Raw genomic sequence first — 25,650 nt, 5'->3', positions numbered from 1 at the left:
GGACTTAGACACCTAGAAAATAACTAGAATCCACAAAGCCTGAGTTAAGCCCCCAGGCTCCCTATACAATGTCTGGGGAGGGTTATTGTCTAAGAATTGGATCCACAAAAGCCTACATGTAAGGCAGGGAGCTGTCTAAGATAGCCAATAACAGATGCCACTAAGAGGGGTGTGTTATAAGCCCTGCTCCTTTCATGGATTTAGACATGTAAATGTGGATGGGAGGTAGGCATCTCCTTCTCCTGAAGTTAGGTGCCAAAGCTGTTTTGTTTGGGGGAAGGGGGGTTGCTTGCAAAAAGTAGAGGAGGTACCTCTCTTATAACTTTTAGCCCAGTCATTAGAGCACTCAGGATGTTGGCGATCCAGGTTAAATTCCCCCCTCTGCTTGAAGGGGAGAAAGGATCTGAACAGGGATGTCCCTTCTCCTTTCACAAAGGGGTAATTAAACCTGGGTATCCAATATCCTAGGTGAGTACTCTTTTAACCACCAGGCTAAAAGTTATAAGAGAAGCCCCTCCTCCAACTGCATTTTGTGCAGGGTCCAATTCAATAGGCATGCTCTGAGAATGCCTGTTAGATCAGGCCCTGCAAGTGAGATAGGCAGGGAAACACCTATTTTTACCTGATTTGAGGGTTCCTCTGAGGCTTAGGCATGCAGTGAAAGATTAGAGTGAAACATGATGTATATGCCCTGAGGCAGAAACTTCTGGTATGTCTACACTGCAGTTAAACACCCAGAGCTGGCCTGCGCTGGCTGACTCAGGCTCACAGGGCTCAGGCTAAGGGGCTGTTCAATAGTGGTGATGTTCAGACTCAGGCTGCAGCCCAAGATCTGGGACTCTCCCATCTCACAGAGTCCTAGAGCCTGGGCTCTAGCCTTAGCCTCTACATTGCAATTAAAGAGCCCCTTAGCCCAGGCCTCTGGGTTTTTAACTGCTTTGTAGAAATATCCGTAGGCAGCCAGGGGTCTCTCATGGCAAAAATTGGGTGCCAAGGAATTCTAAGTGCCTACAGTGTTAGGTGGCAGGTGTAGTAGAAGTTTTGAGGATCTTAGTGGCACCTAAATTTTGGATTTAGGCATTTAAGTGGGGAAGTAGGTACCTAAAACCCTTTGTGGATCCAGGCCTGCCTACCTCCCTAACTCCCTCACACCTAGGTGCTTTTGAAAATCCCACTAACTGCTGATAAAAAAAAACCCTGCATTTTTAGGCACCTAGATATCTTTAAAAATCTGGCCCTTAGTCCCCACTCTATCAACATATGTTTTCCTGATTAATTTTTTAAAGGAAGACTGAAAATTTAAAAAATATGTGAAAGTAACAATAGATATAAAATTATGCTAAGTCGATACACAGAAAAAATAGGGCAAGGTGAGGGGAAATACTGTAAAGTTAACTGTCTTATATGTTGAAAATTTTATTTTTGAAAAAAAGCTGGCATATTAAAGTAGACAGGTCAGATCCTTAGGTCTTTACTCAGATTTAATTCTGGCCAGTTCCCACAGAAGTCAATGGCAGTTTGCCTGATGGTGCCCTGATCCTCAATTTAGAACATACAGATGGACTTCTGCACCTGCGTGGGGCTCTACTGATGTTAGCACATCTGCATGTACAGTGTGAATTGAAGGACAGGGGCTTAAGAACTGATCTCAGGATTTGGTGCAGTGGTTTAATAGCATAGAAAAATGGATTCTAGATATAGCTGAAAATAGAGGTCTATTCTTCTCTGAGCTTATAAAAAAGCCAGGCATTATTCTGACCTAGATTTTTGGTGATATTTCTAACTCAAATATAACAAAATATTTCTAACTATTCTTGCACAACATTAAGAAGTTTCTTAAAGATAAATGAACAATAAAAATTGAAATATTTTTCTCTTCTCTCCAAAGGAGATTTTTCTCATTTAGAATACTCAGATACTTTTCTCTAAATGAGACATTTTTTCCAACAGATGTACAGGTCTGTCTCATCTTACGCTGGGGTTACGTTCCATGTTCAGAGCGTAAAGTGAAAACCGCATATAGTCAAAATTACATTGAGTTGAATGGCGGGCAGAACCGCCTGCCACTACAGGAACAGTATTTAAATTGTTATTTTTCTCTCTTTTTTTTTTTTTTTGCCAACTGCGTAAAGCTGAATTTGCGCATGTTAAATGTGCGTAAGATGCGACAGGCCTGTACACAAAAGAAACTCTGTAACCACACTACTGCTCTCTGAGACACTTATTTCCAGCTATTCTCCCTATCTCTATTCACATTGTAGTGAGATTTTGTGGTGGAAAGTTAGGTATGTACAGTTATACATATAATACGGAGCAATTTCTGTACTCAGATGCATATTTGTTTCTCTAATTCACTTTGTGACATGGTGTACAGTCCCTTTCGGCCTCAGTTGGAGACTTCAAAAGGGACCAAAGCACTCTGCCTTGATTTTGACACAGAAGAAAACTTCCATAAATCTTTTAAATAGTACAGGACAAAGTGGTGATCTAGGCAACCAGCTGCCCTCCCCAGGGAATGTATATGGATTGAGTTTGTTGAATAAGGGCTTTCTGGTACCTGGAAGGAAACTCCTGCATAGTGAGTAGGTGGGAATTAGTCCCTCCTCATCTTGAATTGGACTGAGGAAAAGCAGTCATGTTTCTTCTTGACAAAGGCCTGGGCTACATTAGTGGGGCGGGGGGATTGGAACTCAGATACTCAACTTCAGCTATGCGAATAGCGCAGCTGAAGTCGAAGTATCTTAGTTCGACTTACCTGGCTGTCCTCACAGCGGCGAGTCAATTGCTGCGGCTCCCCTGTCGACTCCGCTTACTCCTCCTTCCGAGGTGGAGTCCGGGCGTCGATTTGGGGATCAATTTATTGCGTCTAGACGAGACGCAATAAATCATTCCCCAATACATCGAACACTACCTGCCAATCCGGCGGGTAGTATAGACGTACCTTTCGTCAGGACAGGTGAACCATATTACAACTAACTTAGCAACAGATATAAACAGCTGGGTCCAGATCCACAAAGGGACATAGATATTGCATTGATCAGTGTTGTGGCATTTAACTTTTAGGTGCCTAGAAAATCATAGGAACAACACTGCAATCCACAAAGTCTGCATGAGGTGCCTAGGGTCCCTATACAAATGGATGGGGGACAGACAAGTGCCTTAGATGGGGATTCACAAAAGCCATGGCTAGATGGGGAGCTGCCTAAGGTAGGCAATGGGAGATGCTGGTGACAGTCCCATCCTTCTCATGGAGATAGACACCTAAAACCAGGCTGTGTGCAGGTGCCTTTTCCTGATTATTTAAATATTTATGCACAGTGGAACAGTCATTCAGAGAGAGAGAGAGAGTGCTTCTATAGTCCAGTGGTTATGCCACCCACCTGGGACATGGAAGAACCAGGATCCAGTTCCCTTATTCCAATCACTCTTTCACAGCTTCAACAGGATAGACTGAGAGGGTCCTGTATCAGATTATCCAGTACCTCAGTGGTTTGAGCATTTTTCTGAACTGTGGGAGAGCCCTGTTCAAATCATTTCTCCCCATCCTGATGAGGAGGGAGGAATTGTATCTAAGTCATTCAGGAGAGTGTTCTAATCAGTGGAAAAGGTAGGGAGCAGTTCTACCTCCTATGGTAGCTTGATTTTGATTAGGACCTGATCCAGTAGGCAGTCTCTGAGCACATCTGTGATGCTGGCAGACCAAGTGCCCCAGTGAAACACTGATGAATGTATAGCTTTAAGCCAGTCTGGCTCACCTGTGGGTTAGTATTATTAAAATAGGTATTAGATTTATAAAAATGTATTTATTGTTTAGACTTTATAAAATGGTTGTAGGATGCTGCATGTATAAATCTCACTTGAGAGCTGTACCCCATGTTATAAGGTTATATTGTTTGTATTTTAAACCTCTGTAACTTGTATAACTCATTAAACAGGAAAGAAGCATTAAATAATGTAATATGCTAGTTTCCTATAGAAGGTGCTAGGTCCTGCACACAAGGCCAACTGAAACCAAATAAGCCATTGTGAAACATCAAAGGTCAAAAAAATTGTTGATTGACCTGCACACACATGCCCTTGAAGCAGAGCTGCCAACTTTCACACTGTAAATAAGCACCCCAACTTTCACAATAAGCCAAAAATCAAGCTAATCCCATTTCAAAACAAGGCCAAACAAGCCAATCCTCAATAACCCCAACACGATATGTGACTAGATCCCCCTGGCGTGCAGTCTGGAACTGTGGTGGGCCTGCTGTGCATCCCTGACCATAGGCGCTGACTCCATGGTTGCTCCAGGGCTGGAGCACCCACGGGGAAAAATTGGTGGGTGTTCTGCACCCACCGGCAGCCAAGTTCCCCTCCCCACCTCACCTCCGCCTCCTCCCCTGAGTGCGCTGTGTCCCTGCTTCTCTGCCTACCTCCCAGCGCTTGCTGCCGCAAAACAGCTGTTTCGTGGCGTAACAAGCTCTGGGAGGGAGTAGGGAGGAGCGGGAACACTGTGAGCTCTGGGGAGGAGGCGGGGAAGAGGCAGGGCCAGGGAGGGGATTTGGGGAAGGGGTTGGAATAGGGGGAGGAAGAGGGTGGCAGGGGCAGGGCAGGGGTGGAGTTGGGGCAGGGCCAGGGGCAGAGAGGGGTCGAGCACCCACCGGTGACAGCAGAAGTTGGCGCCTATGCCCCTGACTCTCTCCCCTGCTTGCCCCCCCCTTGTCCCTGCTTAATGGGAGCTAAAAAAGCCATAAGCCAAAAACTAGCCAACAAGCAACTCACAAGCCAATTAAGCAAAAAACAAGCCCAATTTCTGTGTTTTTTTCCCATAGGTTTGGCATGTCTGCCATGAAGACGTGCATGAGGACTTGTCCCATCAGTTTGAATTCTAGGGTAGGGAATAAAAATCCTTGACCAGAATAATCTGGATCTCTCTATGCTGCTTGAACTCTGAGGGGTGAAAATTTCTAAGCATGAGTAAGAGTTCCACAGTGCTTGGGCTGGGTTAGCCCTAGGGGATTTATAGCATTTGCATATTACAGCAGCTTCTATTACCTTTTGAGACTTAACACTGTAGTTCATTTGTCTGTGTATGTTTACCTGCTTTAACTCTGGAAGTAACTCTCACATATTGTTCTTAGTTAATAAATCTTTAGATAGTTTTTCTTATAGGATTGGTTACAAGCATTGTCTTTGGTATAGGTTCGAAGGTGCAGTTGACCTGGGGTGACTCATCCTTTGGAACTGGGAGTAACTCAAATATTGTTGTGATTTTTGGTGTGAGGGAGCATCTATTACAAAGGCAAGCTTGCCTGAGTGGTAAGATAGTCCTCTTGGGTACTCCAATCTGTCTGTGACTCCATGTTAAGGCTGTTATAGTGCTTGAGGAGTTCACACTGCATACTTGGTTGGTGAAACCTAAGTTCAGAACACACAACCAGTTTGGGGTTTGTGCCCTATTTCTTAAGAATCTACCCTGAAGTTGGTATTCATGCTTGTGCTCCACTCCAGACAGCTTGACAATACCGATGCCTGGAGTGAGACAGCAATCGGCATGCTCAGAGAAAGAAATGTAGGCACCTAAGAAACTCTTTACTGCAAAAACGTAGGTACCAAGTAAGTTTAGATGCCTATAGGGTTTGGCATGAGTTTTGTGGATCACAAAACTCTTAAACTGGGATTTAGGCACCTAAACCTCAGATTTAGATGCCTAAATCTGGGGTTTAAGTATCTAAGTACCTTTGTGGATCCCACCCTGGAACCTGATTCTCATTTTTTTACCTCTACTTGTGTAGTCATTTACATTGTGGCAAAGTGAGTGTAAAAACCACTCTTACAATTTTTGCAGCTTTTTATACCCACTTGCATAGATGTATATGATTACAAAAGGTGAAAAGTGGTGGAGAACAGGTCCCTTGTTTTTTTTCAGGCCTGGTCTACACAGCTTGAGTAGTTGGATTAGAAAGTAGCAGATATTGATTAGATTTATTGTAACCTAGGTGGTTTGTTTTTCTTCTGTTAAATAATTGTTAATTGTATAAAGGGGAATATGGTTTTCTGACTCTCAGCCATGATTATTTTATTTTGAGTCACTAGAAAAAAAAATCTAAATCTCAGGAAGGGAATTTTTTCTTTTAACAAAGAATAATACTTGTGTATCTCTAATAACAATGCCCTGAACTTTCCATTCACTTCATGAGGAGATGTACCTGATTGTCCAAACCAAAGGCAGAATTTAGTTTGAAATATTTCAGTGGTTGCTTGACAAAAGAAGTGATTGTTGTACCGTATACTTCATTTCCATTTCCTTTATTGTTATAACATTGTGCATAAGCAGTAAAAATGATGGCCACATTGAATCATTGTGATTAAGATACTACATAATAATTTTAAAAAATGCACAAGCTGTTCTGCTTTAGCAGTCAGCCAAGAAATGCTATTTACAAAATGCTCATCTGACAAGCAGCAGCTTCCATGCAAAAACAAATTGATATATATATATAAAATCAGTCTCTCTCTGTCATAAACAGATAGTTAAGGGTTAATGTCTCTTTTACCTGTAAAGGGTTAACAACTGGACACCTGACCAGAGGACCAATCAGGAAACAAGATACTTTCAAATCTTGGTGGAGGGAAGCCTTTGTTTGTGTTTTTTGGGTTTTGCTTTGTTCTCTCTGTGTCCTGGAAGGGACTAGACGTGCAACCAGGTTTCTTGCCAATCTCCCTGCTACAGTCTCTTATATATTCAGAATAGTGAGTATTTAGTAGAGAAGGCGGTTATAGTCTTTTGATTGTTTTCTGTCTTTGCAAATGTGTAGTTTGCTGGAAGTATTTTACAGTGTATTATTGCTGGGGGGGAGGCTTCTTTCTAGTGTCTATAAGCTGTATGACCCTGTAACTTTTACCATCTAAATTGCAGAGATAACTTTTACTTTTTTTCTTTCTTTTTATTAAAAGTTTTGCTTTTTAAGACCTGTTTGATTTTTTCCCCTTGTTGAGGCTCAAGGGAATTGAGTCTGTACTTAACAGGGAGGGGAGAAGGGTGGAATCCCTTTGTTTTATATTCACGGAGCTTGAATCTGTCTCTTTCTCCAGGAGCCCAGGGAGAGAACACCTGGAGCGGAAGGGAAGGAGAGGGAAATGGTTTATTCCCCTGCCTTGTAAGACTCAAGGAATTTGGGTCTTGGGGTCCCCAGGTGTTGGTGTCACTAAGCATAACCCTACGTAACTCGGGAGGGTGGAAGGCCACAAGAGTATGGAGCCTTCCTGGTTTTAGGCCTCAGCAGACAAGAGTCCCTCCATGTTTGAACTTTAATCGACCTAAAAGGCCAGGTGTAACAGCCGTTATCAGTTGCAACAGTTCTAACTGGTCTAAAGCAGAAATAATGAGGCCTGTGCACCTTTAGCAGAAGGACAAGATAACTTGCAGAAGGAAAACTTACTAATGAGCTGCCGCGGCCAAGATTACTTAATGCACCTGCGCTTACGTAATTGCTACAGGGGGAGGAAGGAGAAGGAGGGAGGGGGAAGACAAAAAAGTGTGTGTGAGAAAAGAATGCTGCAGCCGGACAGAAGAGGGAGGGGAAACGGGGGATTGCTAGTCAGTGAGAAAAGTTCTCATGGATATAAAGGAACAGACTGCTTGTTTTAGGTGTGCTTGATCTGAGTCAATCTCCCTGCACCGCTTTGAGATCTCAAATAAACTTGGTTTGCTTCTCCACCCTAGTGTGTTTATTGGCGCGGCACACCAGGCGACGGACCCCCCCTGCTGTTGCTTGGCTTCAGGCAGTTATCTGCCGGCAACAGTTCTTGGCGCCCAACGTGGGGTATTGAGGCTAAAATTAGCCTTGCCTGGATCCCTTCTGGTGGTCGACGGATTGCGGCGACGACCGACGCCCAGCGCGCACCGGTGACTTCACCGGGGGCCTCGGCGGAGACGCAGTTCGACTGACCCCAGAGGGCACAATGGTGCAACGCGCTCGAGTAGTGGAGAAGCAGTTGAGGGTGACGGTGAGGAACCGGTCCCTTGGATAAGGTAGGAACAGTCCAGTAGTCTGGATTTTTGCGTGTTATGACCTGGGGACGCCCAGTGTCACCCTAGGATATGGGGCAGGGACAGAGTACAGGCAGGGCACGGTGTACACCCTTAGAATGCATTCTAGCTAATTGGGAAGTGCTTGGATCAGATCCACTAACTAAAAGCAAACTAAAAAGTTCTGTATAGTAGACTGGCCTCAATATCAACTAGAGGACCAGAAAGGTGGCCACCAGAAGGATCACTTTATTATAACATGATCCTCCAATTACTCCTGTTTTGTCAGCAAATGGGTAGCTTCTGAAGCTGTTTGTTTGGAGAGCTCTTGTAAAAATACCCCACTGTAGCTCCAGTTCTTCCCTCTGTCTGGCAGAGTGCAAGGATCCAAAAAGCAGGTTAGGGATAGTGCAGGGACAAAGGAGGGACCTGTCTAGAAAAGGGAAACCCTATGTCCTAGTGCACTCTCTCCCTGTTGTAGCTAAAAAGCAAGATCAGATGCAGAATGGTACTGGGGGCCAGTGTGAGTGACTGTTACCGGAAGACGCCCAGAGTACCCTGTGAAGCAAAAGCTCGTGACCAGGACTACTCTAACGCAAGCCCGGTAACTAGTGGATCTTTAGGAGGTCCGACCCATGGTGGGCTGACTTGGCCTGGCATCATCCGGTGAGGAAGCTGCCTGGGTCTAGGAGTGTGTGTACCCATCTTCCCTTCCCCTTTCCTTTCTGTGTGGGCTACTGACAGTCTGATCATCTCACTGGATGCAGTCAGAGTAAGCGGCGCCGTCTCCCAGAGACTAGCCGACGCTCTTTGCTGAAGGGAGGTGTAGGAGGGTCGTGGCCATCCTCGTTAGCCTCTCCTGTGTGAGTACCCTGTAGGGAAAAATCCTTAGTTTATGAGCCGCTAGCGTGGACAGGGCACCCTCCCTGTGTGTGTAAGTGGAAAATGGGTGGAGGGGGCAGTCTAAACATTGCACCTTACCCCCTAGGTTACCCCAGCATATTACATGTACGTACATTATGGTTCAACAACCTGCAGGTATTTAGAGAATTGGAATATTTACACGTGTGAAAATCCATCTAAACAATGCCCACTAGAAGGTACTTCAATCTAGATAAGATCATACATCTAAGAGGAGCGTTTAATCACCAAAAAGCCCTGACACAGGGTGAGCAAATTTGTCTATTGAGGAAAGGAACGGGTTAATTTAAAAATCATCTTGGCCCAGGGATGGAAGGGGGGGATTGCTCTGCGTTCAAGGTCCAGAATCAAAGCAGACTATGCTAAGTACAAAGAAAAACTGCTTTCGGCCCCAGCTGGCTGTGAAGGAAAAAATATAGACAGAGGCGAACCAAAGGCAATACAAGTTACAGAACTAAGATTACATTTGCAAAGCTTAACTGTCCAGTAAGATCCAACAGTGTGCCTTTGTGACCCCGGAGCCAGTGTGGCTTGGTGACACTGAAGAAGCCGCAGGCAGCTGACCTGGACTGGAATCTCTGAAAGAGACGCTGCAGAAGATTCCAGGGTGCAAGAGAACAGCCCTCCAAAGAGCGGAAGCATGTTAGAAATTCTGGACAAGCTGTATACAGGATAATCTCCAGTCCACCTCTCCCCCCTTCTCTGAACATTATACACAGAAGTGGCCAGTCTGGACGTACGTGTGTGGATATGAAAGGGGCTTGGGGCATTAATGTTTTCCTGAGTGATGAGGGAGCGTTCCCAACACTCTCCGTTGTTGTTTTATTATTTTATTAATGGAGCTTTAAAATACAGTTATATGGTGTGTTTTCTTTATCTTCCCCCAACGATCCTGTAGTGTCAGCCTGATCACCTGACATGAGGGATAGATCAGTAACAGAAATTTGTCACAGTTTGGTGAGCAATTAAGAAGGGGGGAGCCCTGCAGAATTTACACCATCTATTTGTTTTACCCTTGTTGTTTTGTGTTTGCTTTGCTTGGTACTGTTGGTGTTATATGTTGAGAACTGCATGAGTAAAAGTGAGTCCTAATAGGATAAGAAAACGCTATCTGGTTCTGGTTCTGTTCTGTTTAATCGGTTACTGTTGTTTTCCTGCTCTGTTTATTTGGGCGTTAGGAGTGTGGGCGGAACTGAACCTCTCGTTCGTAATTCCTCGGAGTGGAAGCCATGCGTGCGAGGAAGCTCTGAGGTCGAATTGAGATCCTTCTGTTCCGTCCCCTGTAGCGGTCAGTGTATAGAAGTGGGAAAGTCTGGCTTAGACTGTAATTCCCTCTGCTCTCTGTGTAATTCTCTTTTCTGTTTAAGTGTCAAACAGATGAATGAGTCTCTGGGTAAACCCTCTAAGAATAGTCCTTTAAATTATATGTTAAGTAAATGGCCTTTGCCCAATGGGCCATGTGTTTTTGTCCAGGTGGCAAGCCTCATGAAGGAGGACTCGGGTAGTCTTGTGAGTAAGAATGTTTAAGGGAAGAGACCAGGAGGGGTGGGGGCTAGATGAGAAGCCCACCCTCCTAGCTAAACTGGTAGTGGAACAAGTTGGTGCCCATGGAAGGGACGGTTCAGCAAGAAAAGCAGGATCGGGCCCAGGCAGGCAGGCAACAGAGAGAGAGAGAGAGAGAGATTGGAAAGCAGGTTGGAAAACTTTAAGGGTGTAGTGGAAGGAAGGAGTCAGTAAGTGTAAGCATGGAGATTTCAAATACCCAGGACTTACTTGGAATGGTGATTTAAGTTGATAAAAGTGGCTGTTGGGAGACAAGCAAGTGATTTAAGGGAGAGTGAGAAGTTAACTCTGTAGTTGCTGGAGAAAATGGCAGTTGAACTTTGTAAAAATGCTAAAGAAAAAAAGTTTTTGGTGTCTGTGAAATGTTTGTAAATAAATTCAGGCAAAGAAGTTATTGGATTGCAATCATTTGGTTTGGCTATGAACAATTTAGTTGAATTAGCTGAAGAATGTATACAGTGTTATGTAATTCTAAAACCTGGGCTGCCTATGAAACAAATACAAGAAACTATGGGGTAATTCCTCTGTTTTGCCTGAAGCCAACAAGAGTATTTGTATATTTCAAGCGATGATTGTCTGCCCAGAAGGGGTGGGTACACCTCTCTTTTTTTGTCTTTCAGATAATCAGAGAAAACTGATGCCAGCTGAACAGCATTCAACGTACCATGCATTTACTGGCACAATAGGAATCATGTTTTGTGTTCTATGTTCTGTCCTGTGGTGTTTGTCTTGTGGCCGGAATTTTTGTGTTTAATATCTTTATAAAATAGTCTAGTTTAAAATCAAACAAAAAGGTTAAATTAAAATGCAGATATTTGTTTTGTTCAACTTGGAATACAAAGTGTTTGGATAAATCAGGAGAATGTGATATACTAAAGTCTAATGCATTTCCTCAAGAAAAAGAAATTTCATTGGCCAAACTGTTAATTGCAAAAATTGTTGTTAAAATTTGCATACCAACAGTCTTTGAAAGCAAAGACATGAAAAGTTAACCCACTCCCCATATTGTACATGGGATCTTTCTGGCTACCTCAGATTTCTAGCCAGAGGGCTGGGGATGGTGGAAGGCAATTGGACTAGAGGTTGTATTGAGTTAACTCCTCAAAGTGGGTGTGCTTGTCCTGGCTTGTTGCTCCAAAGCTCTGTAATAAGGTTATTTTAGTAAAAGGGTGTGTGTGGCATATATTAAATAATAAGACTAATTACTGTATAATGACAATGTTTATGTCTTCATTGTTGGGAAAAAGGTGTATAAGTAAAAAGTGGAAGTTTCCTTTGCAGGTTAAAAGAAGACAAGAAAGGAAGAAGAACAAAGCACAGAATGAGTTAACGGGAAAAAAAAATTAGCTAGCAAGCTCAGGCTATAGATAAGACACTGACTCCATTCAAGGACACTGCTCACTGTTAAGACTTGGCTAACAACTAGGAAAAGGAGGGCTTGAATTTGCCCACAAAGCTATGAGATCTGAAAAACATTGCCAGGCACTAATGAAATGTGTTAAGTTTCTTTTCTCACAGGTAAAGAAGGGCTACCCAAAGACCCTAGCAGCCCTGCCACTCCTTGGAACCAGGAGACGGGATTGATGTAAAGGTCCACCGACGAAAGTCTGCTCTGGCTCCACCCTGGAAAGGCCCTTAAGTCCCGGTGACTACCAACATCACTGTAAAATGTCAAAGACTGACTGCATGGACCCAAGATTCTCACTGCAAAAGGACCCCTCCACATCGGGAGAATTCTCCTACTGATGATTAGCCTATTTCACCTTCTAGCTCCACTGTGCCTTTTGGACAGTAGGGAAAAAGTACAAGGATGCTGCACCACGACTGTTTTGGGAAAGAAGAAGGAACACTCGCTCCACTGAAATTGCCAAAGTCCAGGAATTCCTGACTAGAAAGGACATTAAGAACTGACCCTGGTAAAGAAACAAAGAATTATACACTGGTGGGAGGACATTTGTGAGACCCATGTTTGGGAATGTGGTATTAATTGGATTTTGGGGTTTATTCTACAGGCTGCGCCCTGTGTTTTGGATAAATCCTTCAGGATATATATCTCTCTCTAATTGGATTTTAAATAACAAGTACCCAAAGAGTTTGTTCTGCTACTAGAAATTTTACCCGTATTGAAACCATTCCAGTGACTAATAATGTATGCTATTAATGGAAATGCCTTTTGACAGTACCTGAGAATAGTTAAATAACAGGTGTATTATAGTACTACACCAAGAAAAGATGGTATTAAATATAACTGAGGCTGGGAAGGCATTGCAGTGGGATCTAGTATGTTTAGGAATTCGCGATTTCCTAAATGACCAGCTGATGGCCATTCGGAGTGATCTTGAGTACCAGACTTGGCCCACTGCCCTTACAGACGCATCAGGAATACCATCTGATCTGTGATCATGGAGACATATGTGGACACTTCCTGGGTGGAAGTGTGGCTTCACAGGGTGGGGTGTGCGCCCTTATAGGGGATGAATGCTGTACTTATGTCCCAGAAAGCGCACAGGATATTAACAAGCACATCCTGTCAGCCAAACAGGCTTTTGAACAGTGGAAGGCCCAGGAAAGGAAACCTACTCTTTCTGATTCCCTCTGGGGCTGGTTACTCAACCTGGGAGAACTAGGGGAAGGTATTGTTCACCTCCTGCTCACTGGTGTGGTGTTGTGTATCGTTACTCTTCTCTTGCTTGCTTGCTGTAAAGCACTCCAGCTCCCTAAAGCTTAATCACATGTTATCCTTTAAATGTGAGAACACTCAGCCAAAAGTTTGTTGAGTATTCTCAAAGGAGGGAGTTGTTGGTGTCACTAAGCATAACTCTACGTAACTCGGGAGGGTGGAAGGCCACAAAAGTATGGAGCCTTCCTGGTTTTAGGCCTCAGCAGACAAGAGTCCCTCCATGTTGAACTTTAATCGACCTAAAAGGCCAGGTGTAACAGCCGTTATCAGTTGCAACAGTTCTAACTGGTCTAAAGCAGAAATAATGAGGCCTGTGCACCTTTAGCAGAAGGACAAGATAACTTGCAGAAGGAAAACTTACTAACGAGCTGCCACGGCCAAGATTACTTAATGCACCTGCGCTTACGTAATTGCTACAGGGGGAGGAAGGAGAAGGAGGGAGGGGGAAGACAAAAAAGTGTGTGTGAGAAAAGAATGCTGCAGCCGGACAGAAGAGGGAGGGGAAACGGGGGATTGCTAGTCAGTGAGAAAAGTTCTCATGGATATAAAGGAACAGACTGCTTGTTTTAGGTGTGCTTGATCTGAGTCAATCTCCCTGCACCGCTTTGAGATCTCAAATAAACTTGGTTTGCTTCTCCACCCTGGTGTGTTTATTGGCGCGGCACACCAGGCGACGGACCCCCCCGCTGTTGCTTGGCCTCAGGCAGTTATCTGCTGGCAACACAGGGAAGGTTTCTGGGGGGACCATGGTGCCCCAAAACACTATATATTTTTGGGTGGTGGCAGTGTGTCAGATCTAAGCTGGTAATTAAGCTTAGGGGAATTCATGCTGGTACCCCAACGTTTGGACTCCAAGGTTCAGATTGGGGAAAGATACCATGACACTCTCTCTATATATATATCTCAAGGCCCATTTTACAATGTTAGATGCTCTAACACCTGATCCTGCAAACACTTGTGTATCTGACTTCATTAGGTCTATTCACATGCTCAGAGTTAAGCACCTGTATAAAATGTCTGCAGAATCAGGGACCTGGAGCAGTACTTAGAAATAGTTTAAACTTTATGAGACCAAGTGGATGTAACAATTTCTTCCACAAAAACTTAGGATATTGATCAGAGAGAAATCTTTGTAATCGTTGCATACAGGCAGTGGAACTGGAACAAATGTTATAGTGAGGTTGCTGAAAGCCATTGAACCAGACCCCCTCAAGCCACACCTCTAGTTCCAGCACCCTTGAATACCTGTATTAAATGGCTGTGTTTAGATAACAAAATTATTAATTGGCTATACTTCTGAATTTATAGGTAGTTTCTTTGAGTGTATCTAATTCTATGAATATCCTCATGTATCTCCTTTTAATATTTACCCCTGCCTATGCATATATGTAATGTCACATGTGATAGAAGGGTGAAAACTGAAGAGTAATATTTAAGGGGGGGGAAGCATATGGAAAGACATACAAAGGGAGAAGTGGTATGCATGACTTTAGGCCGCGTCCAATGCTTGCACAGGAACACACAACTGTCCCGATGCCCCACGGAGCAGCAATATTTTCTAAGGGCCACGTGTGCATGAGCAGGAGGTCCGCAAAGAAGGGGCGGCCACCAGGCAGCAAGACCGAGTAGTTCACTGGCTACAAGAGGGGGCGGGGCTACATCTCCCGGCATGCTGTGCTATACCCACTCACGTCCTGGCCGTGCACTGCATGCCGGGAGGTGTAGTCCCGCCCCGTTGTTTTCCGGGACCCGCCGGTGCCCTTCGGGGGAAGCGCCGTTGGTGTCACGTGAGGGGTTTGTTGACTTCCTTGAGGGGGCGGGAGGTCCTGGTAACGGCGTCGTCAGGCCGGGCCCTGGGCGGAGGTGATGGGAGCCCGGAGGAGACTGCGGCGGCGGCGGCCGCGGCTGCTGCTTCGTCTTCGCTGAGGCTGCCGCCCGCCAGTGACCGGAGCCGAGCGGACCCCCCGGCAGGTCAGATCCGGCCCTTCCCCAGAGGGGATGGGGCAGATGGGCCGGGGGCGGGGGGAGGGGATAGCGGTGACAAGCGCTGTCGACAGGTGACTCGGGCTGACGTGGACCCACAGCTTCCGACGGCTCCACGCTCGCAGCGGCCTGCAACGGGGGCGCCTCTTCCTCCCTGCCCCGGTGCCTGCTCCGGCCCCACCGTAGCTTGGCCGCATCGGGGCGGTTATTGTCTCTCCAGCGAGTTAGCGGCGCGATGGGGGCGCCGTGCCGGGACCCGCGCTGATCGCACAGTCACGGGCAGCGGTGTCTGTGCCGGCCAGATGGCCCCGGGCCTCCTCAGGGAAGTTTCCTTTAAATCCACCCAGTGAGTATTTTAAGCTCTCTCCCGTAGAGAGGAAGCTGGCGTGGTGACGGGACAGGGGCAGCGAATAGACTGCTGTGGCGCTTCGTGTCTGGTTGCCCCCGGCACTGGGTAGGTGGCCGGGGATTATGCAGGGAAAGTGGCTGCATCAGAATGGCACCAGGAGAAGGCTCCCTGCAAACGAAGCCCTTTCAGATGTAGCTGCTTCATGCTCACAATTCCATAACATTGATAGTGAAAGGGAGAAACTGTTCAGGGAGAGAAAAACGTTATCAAGCACCATTAAGTCATATAACGCACACACAAATACAACTGTCCTGGTGCATTATAAGCGTGGGTGTAATACCTCATAAGTGTAGAGGAGTGTTTATTGTAATAGGCTTGAGAAATTCATTTGCAAGTGGGGAATGAGCATGTGTGAAGGATTAGGGGGATGTAATTTTTCTGTGCAGAATTTAAACGTTCTAATAAATTTCGTGTTTGGTCCTTCTGGTTGCCAAGATAACCACCTAAATGTGAGCCTATGCAGTGTGTGGTTCTGAGTCTGCAGATAGATCTCTACAGCTTCTCCATTGCTTCTCCTAACTCTTCTCCAGCAGCAGCAAAATTAAATTAACAAGGGTGTGCGAGATCTTTGCTCCCCTTCAGAATCCTGTGAGCTGGGTTGAAACTGAAAAGAATAATGTGCATGTCACTGCTAATGTTCGGAGAAAGGTATAAGCAGCAGCAGCCAAGGCAGTCATTGGAGTTATTCTCACAGGAGGAATAATGGAGACTTGGAAGACTCAAAACCCTGCCCCCACATGGAGATCATGTGCAAGATCAAAAATTTTGATGTTGGAAATTGGTGAATGAATCTTCTGTTTTTCCACTAATATCACATCTATGTGATGGAATGCTCAAAAAAGAGAGAAAGGATAGTTTCTTGTTCGATGTTCAGATCTGATGATGGGGAAGTGGGGCCCTTTGTTAAAAGGGAAGTCTTGTCTAAGTACAGGATTAGGAACCAGGAACTCTAAAAAGTTTTAATTCTGACTGCGCGTGAGTCCTCTGAGCCCTTGAGCAACTTGCTTAATCTCAGTTTCAATTTCCTGTGTATTATACTTAACTACTTCACATGGTGTTGATAATCGTGCAATGTTTATAAAGACCTTTGAACAAGAACAGTGTAAGTGCCAGGTATTATTACTAAACAAAGGGGAAATGATTATGTCCTAAGACAAGTAACATTAAATCTCAAAAGCCGTTTATTACCATTTAATATAAATTATAGAACAACCAAAAATGCTTCCTATAAGCCAACAGCAAATCTAGGGAGGCATATGAAGTGTATGATCTGTAGGTGTATGTGGGCAACATTTTAATGTCACATGCTCTTAGAACTATTTGGTTTAATTACTTGTAAGAGTGGAGAACAGTAAAATAGGACTGTGTTTTTTAGACACACACTTATTTGGGCTATACATAAGGCCTACCAAATTCATTGTCTATATTGGTCAATTTCATGGTTGTAGGCTTTTAAAAATTGTAATTTTCCTGATTTCAGCTATTCAAATCTGAAAAATCATGGTATTGTAATTGTTGGGGTCCTGACCCAAAAAGGAGTTGTGTGGAGATTGCAAAGGTTTTGGAGGAGGTGGATTTTTTAGTACTGCTACCCTTACTTCTGGGCAATTGCTGGTGACGGTGCTCCCTTCAGAGCTGGGCAGGTGGAGAGCAGAGGCAGCTGGCCAGGATTCCAGCTCTGAAGACATAGCCACCGCCAGCAGCAGTGCAGAAGTAATGATGGCATGGTATGGTATTGCCACCCTTACTTTTGTGCTGCTGCTGGTCAGGTGCTGCCTTCACAGTTGGGTGCCCGGCCAACAGCTGCCGCTCTCCAGTCCCCCCCTCCCCGCCCTTCCCAGCTCTGAAGGCAGTACAGAAATAAGGGTGGCAATACCATGACACCCCCTAAAATAACCTTGTGGACCCCGCTGAACTCTCTTTTGGGTCAGAACCCCCACTTTGAAAAATGTTGGTCTCCCCCATGAAGTCTGCACAGTATAGGGTAAAAGCACACAGAAGACCAGATTTCACAGGGGGAAACCCAGATTTCACAGTCTGTGATGCAATTTTCATGGCCACGAATTTGGTAGGGCCATAGATGTACAGTAACACTTCTGTTTTGCTTGCTTTGTCTTATCTCTGGAAGTAAGAGTAAAAAAAACAAATATTAACATTTAGTCATTTTTTCATGAAATAGACACCATTCTGAAAACTGATATAAACTGCATAAATCTGTGCCATGACTAAATAAAAGTAATGCATTGTATCATATTTTAATGAGATATAGCAGATGAACACAAGGAGAACCAACATCATCTGACCAATTAACTTTTTGCAGACCACCAGCAAGCATTCAATAGTCCATGGACTGTAGTTTTGGAACTCCTGACCTGTGAAATAATACATATATTAGACTTCATGAAACACTTCTGTGACTATCACCTATTCATAGATCCTAAATGTATCTTATTGCCTCAAAAATAGTATTTGAGAAACTGGACTAACATAAGAATAGCCATGCTGGGACAGACCAATGGTCCAGCTAGCCTAATGTCTTGTCTTCGGACAGTGGCCTCTGTCAGGTGCTTCAGAGGAATGAACAGAACAGGCAGTCATCAAGTGATCCAGCCCCTGTTAGCCACTTCTGGCAGTCAGAGGCTAGGGACACCCAGAGCATAGAGTTGCATCCCTGGCCAACTTGACTAACAACCATTGATGGACGTATCCTCCATGAGCTTATCTAATTCTTTTTTGAATCTAGTTATACTCTTGGCCTTCACAACATCCCCTGGCAACAAGTTCCACAGGTTGACTGTGTTGTGTTAAGTGCTTTCTTTTGTTGGTTTTAAACCTGATGTCTTTTATCTCCACCTCAACTGTTTTCATGAAAATGAAACCGCCTCAGAGCATGGATTTGGTTTCATTTTGAGAGTCACAGCTCCCTCTGCCCCATTGTTGTGCTGTTTCAGCAATAGCCTTTCTAATGTAGCTAATTGTGTACTGTGTAAAGGACAAATGTTGCCCTTGTATATGCTTGTAGTTCCTATCCTCTTTAGTAAGAGCTTAGTGTATTAGCTGAGGGTAGAACTCAATCCCAAATCTTTTTCCCTTCTGTCAGTTATTTTAGAAGTTTTCTCATGAATTCACATAGTGTAGACATAAATTAATAAACAGTTGATTTTGCCAACTGTGAATATTCTGATATCTTTCATAGTGTCAGTTTATTCCTAAATTATGATTCCTTTCCTATCCCAAACTACCATATACTACAGCTAGAAACATATATGGGGTACAGTGCACTTCTTGGCTGCCTGACAGCTGTTTAATATAAAATGAATAATTGATTTCAGTATCATTTTTATTGGGCAGGAATGCATATCACACGCAACTTCACAGTAGGCACTTTTATTGGCAGGTTAAGTAAAGAGAGAATTTTCTGTGAGCACAGGAACTGACCTACATTTGCAATTAAAGGAATCACATTATGGCCACTGTTAGACAAAAATGTGTTTAGATATAGCCTCTTACTTTGTTTTTTCTTTCCCTTTTTGCCTATAATTTGTTACTCGCTTTTTGCATCTTTTCTTAAGTTAGATTGTAAGCTGTTTGGGGCAGTGACCACATCTTCCTGTGTGTGTTCTGTTTGTTTTCAAACAATGCTTAGAAAATTGAAACAATAAGTATATCTTAAGAAGGTCGTTCCTTTGAGATTTCAGGGAGGCTGATGCTACCACTGTCAATAGTGTATCTGTTCAGTGGATAAAGAGGACTTCATTTTTCGTGGGTATCCTGCTAATTTTCAAAATCAGAAGACTCTCTGTAACAGACGACTTCCTGCAATATCTTTGGGAGACGATATTGTATTAAGAGTATGAATGGTTTATGAATCATATTGGGTCAGGTTTGTATGCACTCCATTGGGGGAGGATTTCCACAGCTCCTCCAGGAAGTGAAAACAGTAGGGGATGATTAAGGCAAATGACTCAGGTTATAACACCTTGAGAGAGGAACCACCTCCTGGGGAGGCTCCCATATTCTGCTTCAAAGTGGATTCTGCAGAGACCAACAGACAAAGGACTTTGGGATAAATAGCCCAAGGCTAAACTGACTAAGAGCTTTCTTCCTGGTCCAGCAGATAGACAAGACCTTCAACAGGGTGTCCAACAGGGTGCCCAACCTTTGTGGAAGGATTAGAAAATTTTTGGCATACTGGGGCCCATAAGACTGATGGATGATACTCTGGTAAACTGTTAACATGTGTACAGGGATGTTTATAGCTTATGTTGTCTCTGTAATACTTTTACCTGAAGAATAAATGTGCTTGCTTAGAAAGAGCTCTGTTGTAACTGCTGGCAATTTTTCTATTTGTTGTTCTCAGAGAAAAGTCAAAGCATAGGCACTAGCCTTTTTAAGTGGACTGGCTTGCTAGGAATCTCACGGTGTAATCCAGGGGGCTATTCAGACTTAAAACCCCTGGTCAGAAGGGAGTGAGCCCTGAGTTTCCATCTAGGAGAGTTGAAAGCTAGGAGCTGGAGTGCCTTAGCGAGGCCACAGATGGGGAAATATGGGTGCAGTTACCTTGAAACTGTGACACTCACTTTCTTACCTATCTTTTTTTCTTTAAACAGATGCCTGCAGAGCTCTCATGCAGTGTATGCAAACATTTCAATAGTGCAACAGTAAATTAAAGTTGGACTTAGATGAAATCAAGTGATTTACAAATCAATCTATATGTATTATGTAGATGTTTTTAGAATTCTTAAACAGATTCCACTAAACTGAATTTAGTTTTCTGTTTATGTAGATTGCTACCTATTTGCTAACTTTGAAAATGGAGTCATTCTGATATCTTGGTTCTATTTCCAGTTCATGTGCATGAGCACTGTGATATTGCCACATTAATGTGCAAGTTTGGAACCTCACTTGTGCTGCTTCCTTTCACATTGTAAAGGATTGGTATTTTTCCTGGTTACTGTGTTGTGGGTTTTTGTTGTTTTTTGTTTTTTGATGATGCAGGGATGTAGTTAAATATGCTCTGGGTTAATTGAAATATTAGAAATAAGGTTTTTAATATCTGAGGGGTAGCTGTGTTAGTCTGGATCTGTAAAAGCAGCAAAGAGTTCTGTAGCACCTTATAGACTAACAAATGTATTGGAGCATGAGCTTTCATGGGTGAATACCCACTTCATCGGATGCATGTAGGGGATGAAGCTGAGGAAGTTAGCGTTGGCTATCCTAACATCTTGAGAAGTGGGAGAGGGGAGTGCCTGATTGATAACCTCTAACTTAGCATAAGCAGGATCTTTCTCATGAATGGGTTGTCTTCATCTGCCATGTAGACCCAGCCAGAACATTCTGTGCCAGATCTGTTGTTGTAGCTGTGTTGGTTCCAGGGTATTAGAGGGACAAGGTGGGTGAAGTAATATCTCTTAATGGACCAACTTCTGTTGGTGAGAGAGAGAGAGAGAAAAGCTTTCAAGCCTATACAGAGCTCTTCTTCAGGTCTTCTCTCTCTCAGTAACAGAAGTTGGTCCAATAAAAGATATCTCACCATCTTGGTCAGTATCAGATCTGACTATAGTGGTGGTTGCATTTGAAACCAAGCCTATGCTAATTTTTTTTTTTTTTTTAATTACATGTAGCCTTTCCAAAAAAAAAAAATTGGAGGCTAAGCTGGCTGTCCTCTAACTCTCTGCTGTTTGTGGCTTGGACTTCTAAAGTTAATTTCTTCCAGAGTTTAATGATTCTGTAATTTTAGGAAGGGTATACTCTATTCCTACATTAGGCAGGGATTCATTAAGTGTAAAATTCCACTTGGCTAACTAGAGAACCACAAGTGTGCTTCCATATGATAGTCAAAGACAAAGCACCAGGGTAAGTGTATGAGGTACCACGTTACCAGAAGAATCTAGTGTAGGATTTTGAGAATATTTTTTTAAAGTAAAGATCTTTTTGCTGCATTAAAAATTTGTTTCAAAAGACTCTTGACATGCACAGGAGAAACGTATAATCCCTGAATTTATAAAGCAGCATTTGTATGTGCTATGTCTCTTATTAGGCTGCAGAGTCAGATCATAAACTTTTTGAAAGAGAGCTCAAAGATAACAAAATTTAATTAGTTAAGAGAATAACATGGGAATAAATATAAGATATGACTGTCATGCTGACTGGAGTGGTTCTCCTCTGTGAGTGACTATCTCAGGGCAGACTGTCAGAAAACAATGATAGACACCCCAAACTGGTAGCATGTTCTGTAATTAGATTTCACCAAGCCAGTAACATATTTGAACTCCTGGATCACTATACCAGTCTTACTGTGAAGTCACAGACAGTTCCCTTTAACCTCTCCAGCCTGTCTTGCTACCTAGAGAAACCAAACTTTGTTATAAAAGGTAATTTAAACCTAAAATCATGCCACATCAGGTTTCTCCCAGTCCCAAAGGACCAGCCACTTACCCAGATCAATTGATGTTCCAGATCTTACAGCAAAGATAACACTGGCAGCCAGTTCTTTAATAAACTAATTAAAGGTTTATAGCTTTAATTAAAAAAAGTGTGTTTGAGAGTTTAAAGAAGGTAAAATGTAATAGGTAAACCACTGTTTGTAACTCCAAATGGTGTCAGTGATGTAATAGACTGCTAGTTTCCCAAAAATATTCTGGGTAGCCCTGGAAAAGATTTTTGGGGCTCTCTATCTTCTCATTCAGTTATTCTTCCCTGTTAGAATCCCAGCAGTCCAGAGATAAAGGATCTTTCTTTGAATTCCATATTTATATCTTCTCAAAGAAGACAAGCTGGCAGTCTCTCTACCCACGTGGGGTTTTAGTGGGTTTTTCCTTTGATGACAGCGATTGAGGAAGACACTTAGACTTTTGACCTCTGACCACAATAGCTACTTGCTGTGAAATTAACAGCAAATGCTAAAGCCTTTAAATTCTTCATAATCATTTCACAAGATTTCTTTGATGGGTAACTTAGTTGTCAGGGTACATACCATGTAAATGTTTGCTATTACATTATGACAGGAATAGATAAACGAAAACAATTCAAGTAACCTTCCATTAGTTTTATGAAGTTTAAACACCCAAAACACTAACATATTTAAAATCGCTTTGATCTAATACGCAAGTAAATTGACCGGAATACATTCTAGCGTGACCTGGTCAGCTAGCATCACAGTGACAATAATAAAAAACAGGAGACGATATCTGAAGTTAGTAAAAGATTATCAGAATTTGTGCTAATAAAGGAATAGGGAAGATGCAGAGCTGAAGGTTAGGACAACTTGAATATGCAGAGAGAAAGAGGATTAAAAGCTGACTAATATATATACATAGTTATCCGGTCTTACTGGTTTTTCCTAAAGAGATTGATAATTGGATGTGAAATTGTTCTGAATTTGAGTCTAGCCCAAGTCAGTTGCTAATTGATGGCTATTGGAAAGGAGCTGATCTCAGGCAAGCTCCGAAAGTCCATATCCCATGGGATGACCAAATAATTTTTTCTGTCTCTAACAGCCAATTTCATAACCACAAAAGCCTTTTATTGGCCAAGCAAACTGAGGTCTAGCACTCAACTCAGTGGTGTTTGTCTGTAAGCCAATAACTATGGAATGCCACATCCTATCAATTGCAACATTTTAGAGAATGTTCTAGACATTGATGGATAGAAGCCTATTGATTTTGTTGCAAATTAGAACATCAGAAAAGGCTGATTCACAGGAAAAACAGGGGACCCAGACTTTCTGGAGCGGCAGGCTGAGGTAGAATCTTTCTTCTACTCCCTGCTGTGCCAACACATCTCAAGCAGCAGCTTGTCTTGCTGTGTGGGGATGTCAGCTGTAGCCTGGACTCTATTAGAAATAAGTGAGCCTTACTGGGAGGGTTTGGAGGGGGCTAAGCAGGGACTTGCAAGGGAATGAGGCTGGGAAGTGCTGGTAAGAGTAGAAGGGACTCGAAGTGGGGGAACTGGGTTGTTGAGTGTGAAAGCAGGGACCGAGAGTGGAGATGAGATGGGGAAAGTGGGGCCTAAGGAGGGAAACACCAGTTCTGGCATGGAGGGAGACAAAGACCTGAGAATGGAACAGAGGCACATAGAGCCCCTGGCATGAGGGAGTTGCTAGGGTGGTTGTGGGAAGTCTCTGTAGTAGGGGAGAACGAGAGGGTGGCACACAAGAAGCTTGTGGGGTGGACATTCTCATGGGGCACAAAAGGTAGTAGTAATCCATTCAGTCTTTGCAGTCATTTTTCCAGATTAAGTATGAGTAAGGCTAAGATTTAGTCAGGGGTATTTTTAGTAAAAGTCATGGATAGGTCACGGTCAGTAAACACAGATTCCTGTCCATGACTTTTACTGTAGATACCCCTGATCTGCTCTGGGGAGCCCCAGGGCACCACTGCTCCAGGACTGACCCTGGGACTGCTACTGCTCGGGTGACCGCCGGGGCCACCCAAGCAGCGGCTGGCCTCAGGACAGAGGTGGGCAAACTATGGCTCACATGCGACCCGCGGGACTGTCCTGCCCAGCCCTTGAGCTCCCAGCCAGGGAGGCTAGCCCCCAGCCCCTCCCCTGCTGTTCCCCTTCTCCCACAGCTACACTGGCAGCGCTCTGGGTGGTGGGGTTGTGCGCTCCTGCCAAGCAGCACAGCAGCATTTTTTTTTTTTTGCGTTTGTCTCACGCATATAAGTGTGTTCTGCATCTTTTTTGCTGTTGCAAAATAAAGAACGGCTTTGAACCGCTATGCAGTAGAGCACTTGAGTACTGTGGCCATTCTACTGCTTCAGTGGTCTATAGTAGATCTATAGTAGATTGTTTCAAATTTGGGTTTGTAGATGGTAGTATTTTTAGGTTGAGAATGTGTATTTAGGTTTTTCTAGAATAAAAGTTCTCTCTGGACAAAAAAGCATGCATTCCTTTTGGCACTGATGCTCCAGTACTATGGTGACGGATGGGGAGGGGCACTAAACAAATTACTAGATTGCTTAAATGTATACCTTTTTGAAAATTATCATATTTGATGTAGTTCAGAGATGTCAGCCCTGTTTCTGTCATTGACTTGCAAAAGCTCCAAAAACTGTTTCTCCTTATGGTCCAGATATAACTTGGAACAAGTCAAGCGCTAAAACAACATTAATAATTACACCTCTGCCCCAATATAAAGTGACCCAGTATAACACGGTAAAGCAGCGCTCCAGGGGGGTGGGGCTGCACGCTTTACCATGCAAGTTCGATATAATGGGGTTTCACCTCTAACGCGGTAAGATTTTTTTTTGGCTCCTGAGGACAGCGTTATATTGGGGTAGAAGTGTATATTCCATAAGTGTTCTTTAAACACATAAGAGATTATGGATTTTGGTCAGTGGAAAATATTGCAGACAGTGAAAGTTGGTGAAGTTTATAAGTACAGAAGAGTATAAATAGGAAATGAGAAGAGTAAGAGTATGGAAACATTTAACTGTATAACTTGAGCATTTTGATGAAAGATGGGTGTCATGGATTCTCTGTAAACTTATGATGACATGGCAAAGATAAATAAGAAGGAAATATTTTTTTAAGTGCCTATGGCATTATGCCTGAAGGCTTTTTAAACTGTAGTGTTCTTGGCATGTATCTTGGTGAGAATTTTTTTAACACTATTATGTCTTTTCAAACAGCTGTCATGGGTGAGCTGGGAGAAGATGACATATATATTTTGAATCATGAAAAAGCAGATGGTATTCACAGAAGAGAGAGAGAGATTCCTGTTCCAGCATATGCAGGGGATGAGTCCATTGCTTCGCATTTTGCACTTGTCACTGCTTATGAAGATATCAAAAAACGACTAAAGGAGACAGAGAAAGAGAACTCCTTCTTAAAGAAAAGAGTAAGACTCTTAGAAGAAAAAGTAAGTGCAATTTTTTTGCTACTTTGTAGTAAGACTTTTCCCTTAAAGTTTGGATAGATGGTTGTCAGTTCATAATATCATTAATCCATATATCCTTTAAAGAGGAAATACTATGTTTGTAATTTTATTTATTTTTATATAGATAGTCTTTTAAAACACAATTTGTTTTCCTCTGACAGCCTAGTTTACTGTTAAATAGCCTTTGGCTCTTG

The 25,650-nt window shown here is 43.3% G+C and overlaps 1 protein-coding gene across 2 annotated transcripts in view; it reads left to right on the top strand.

Annotated features, from left to right (window-relative positions):
• Positions 1–14,902: 14,902 nt before the first annotated feature.
• Positions 14,903–25,650, top strand: part of AZI2 (5-azacytidine induced 2) — a 54,105-nt gene continuing 43,357 nt past the window's right edge. The window contains exons 1-2 of one of the 2 annotated variants that reach the window (XM_030550998.1): positions 14,903–15,152; positions 25,209–25,438. In XM_030550998.1, the coding sequence (XP_030406858.1) occupies positions 25,214–25,438 (225 nt within the window). In that variant the 5' untranslated portion in view covers positions 14,903–15,152; positions 25,209–25,213. Of the gene's footprint in view, positions 15,153–15,279; positions 15,511–25,208; positions 25,439–25,650 lie in introns of those variants that run through there. The other variant, XM_030550999.1, reaches the window with a different exon arrangement.

Source organism: Gopherus evgoodei, chromosome 2 (assembly GCF_007399415.2).
Source record: "Gopherus evgoodei ecotype Sinaloan lineage chromosome 2, rGopEvg1_v1.p, whole genome shotgun sequence".
NCBI classification, from domain to species: domain Eukaryota; kingdom Metazoa; phylum Chordata; order Testudines; family Testudinidae; genus Gopherus; species Gopherus evgoodei.
Note: the sequence above shows the minus strand (reverse complement) of the source record. Positions and strands in the feature narration are given on the sequence as shown.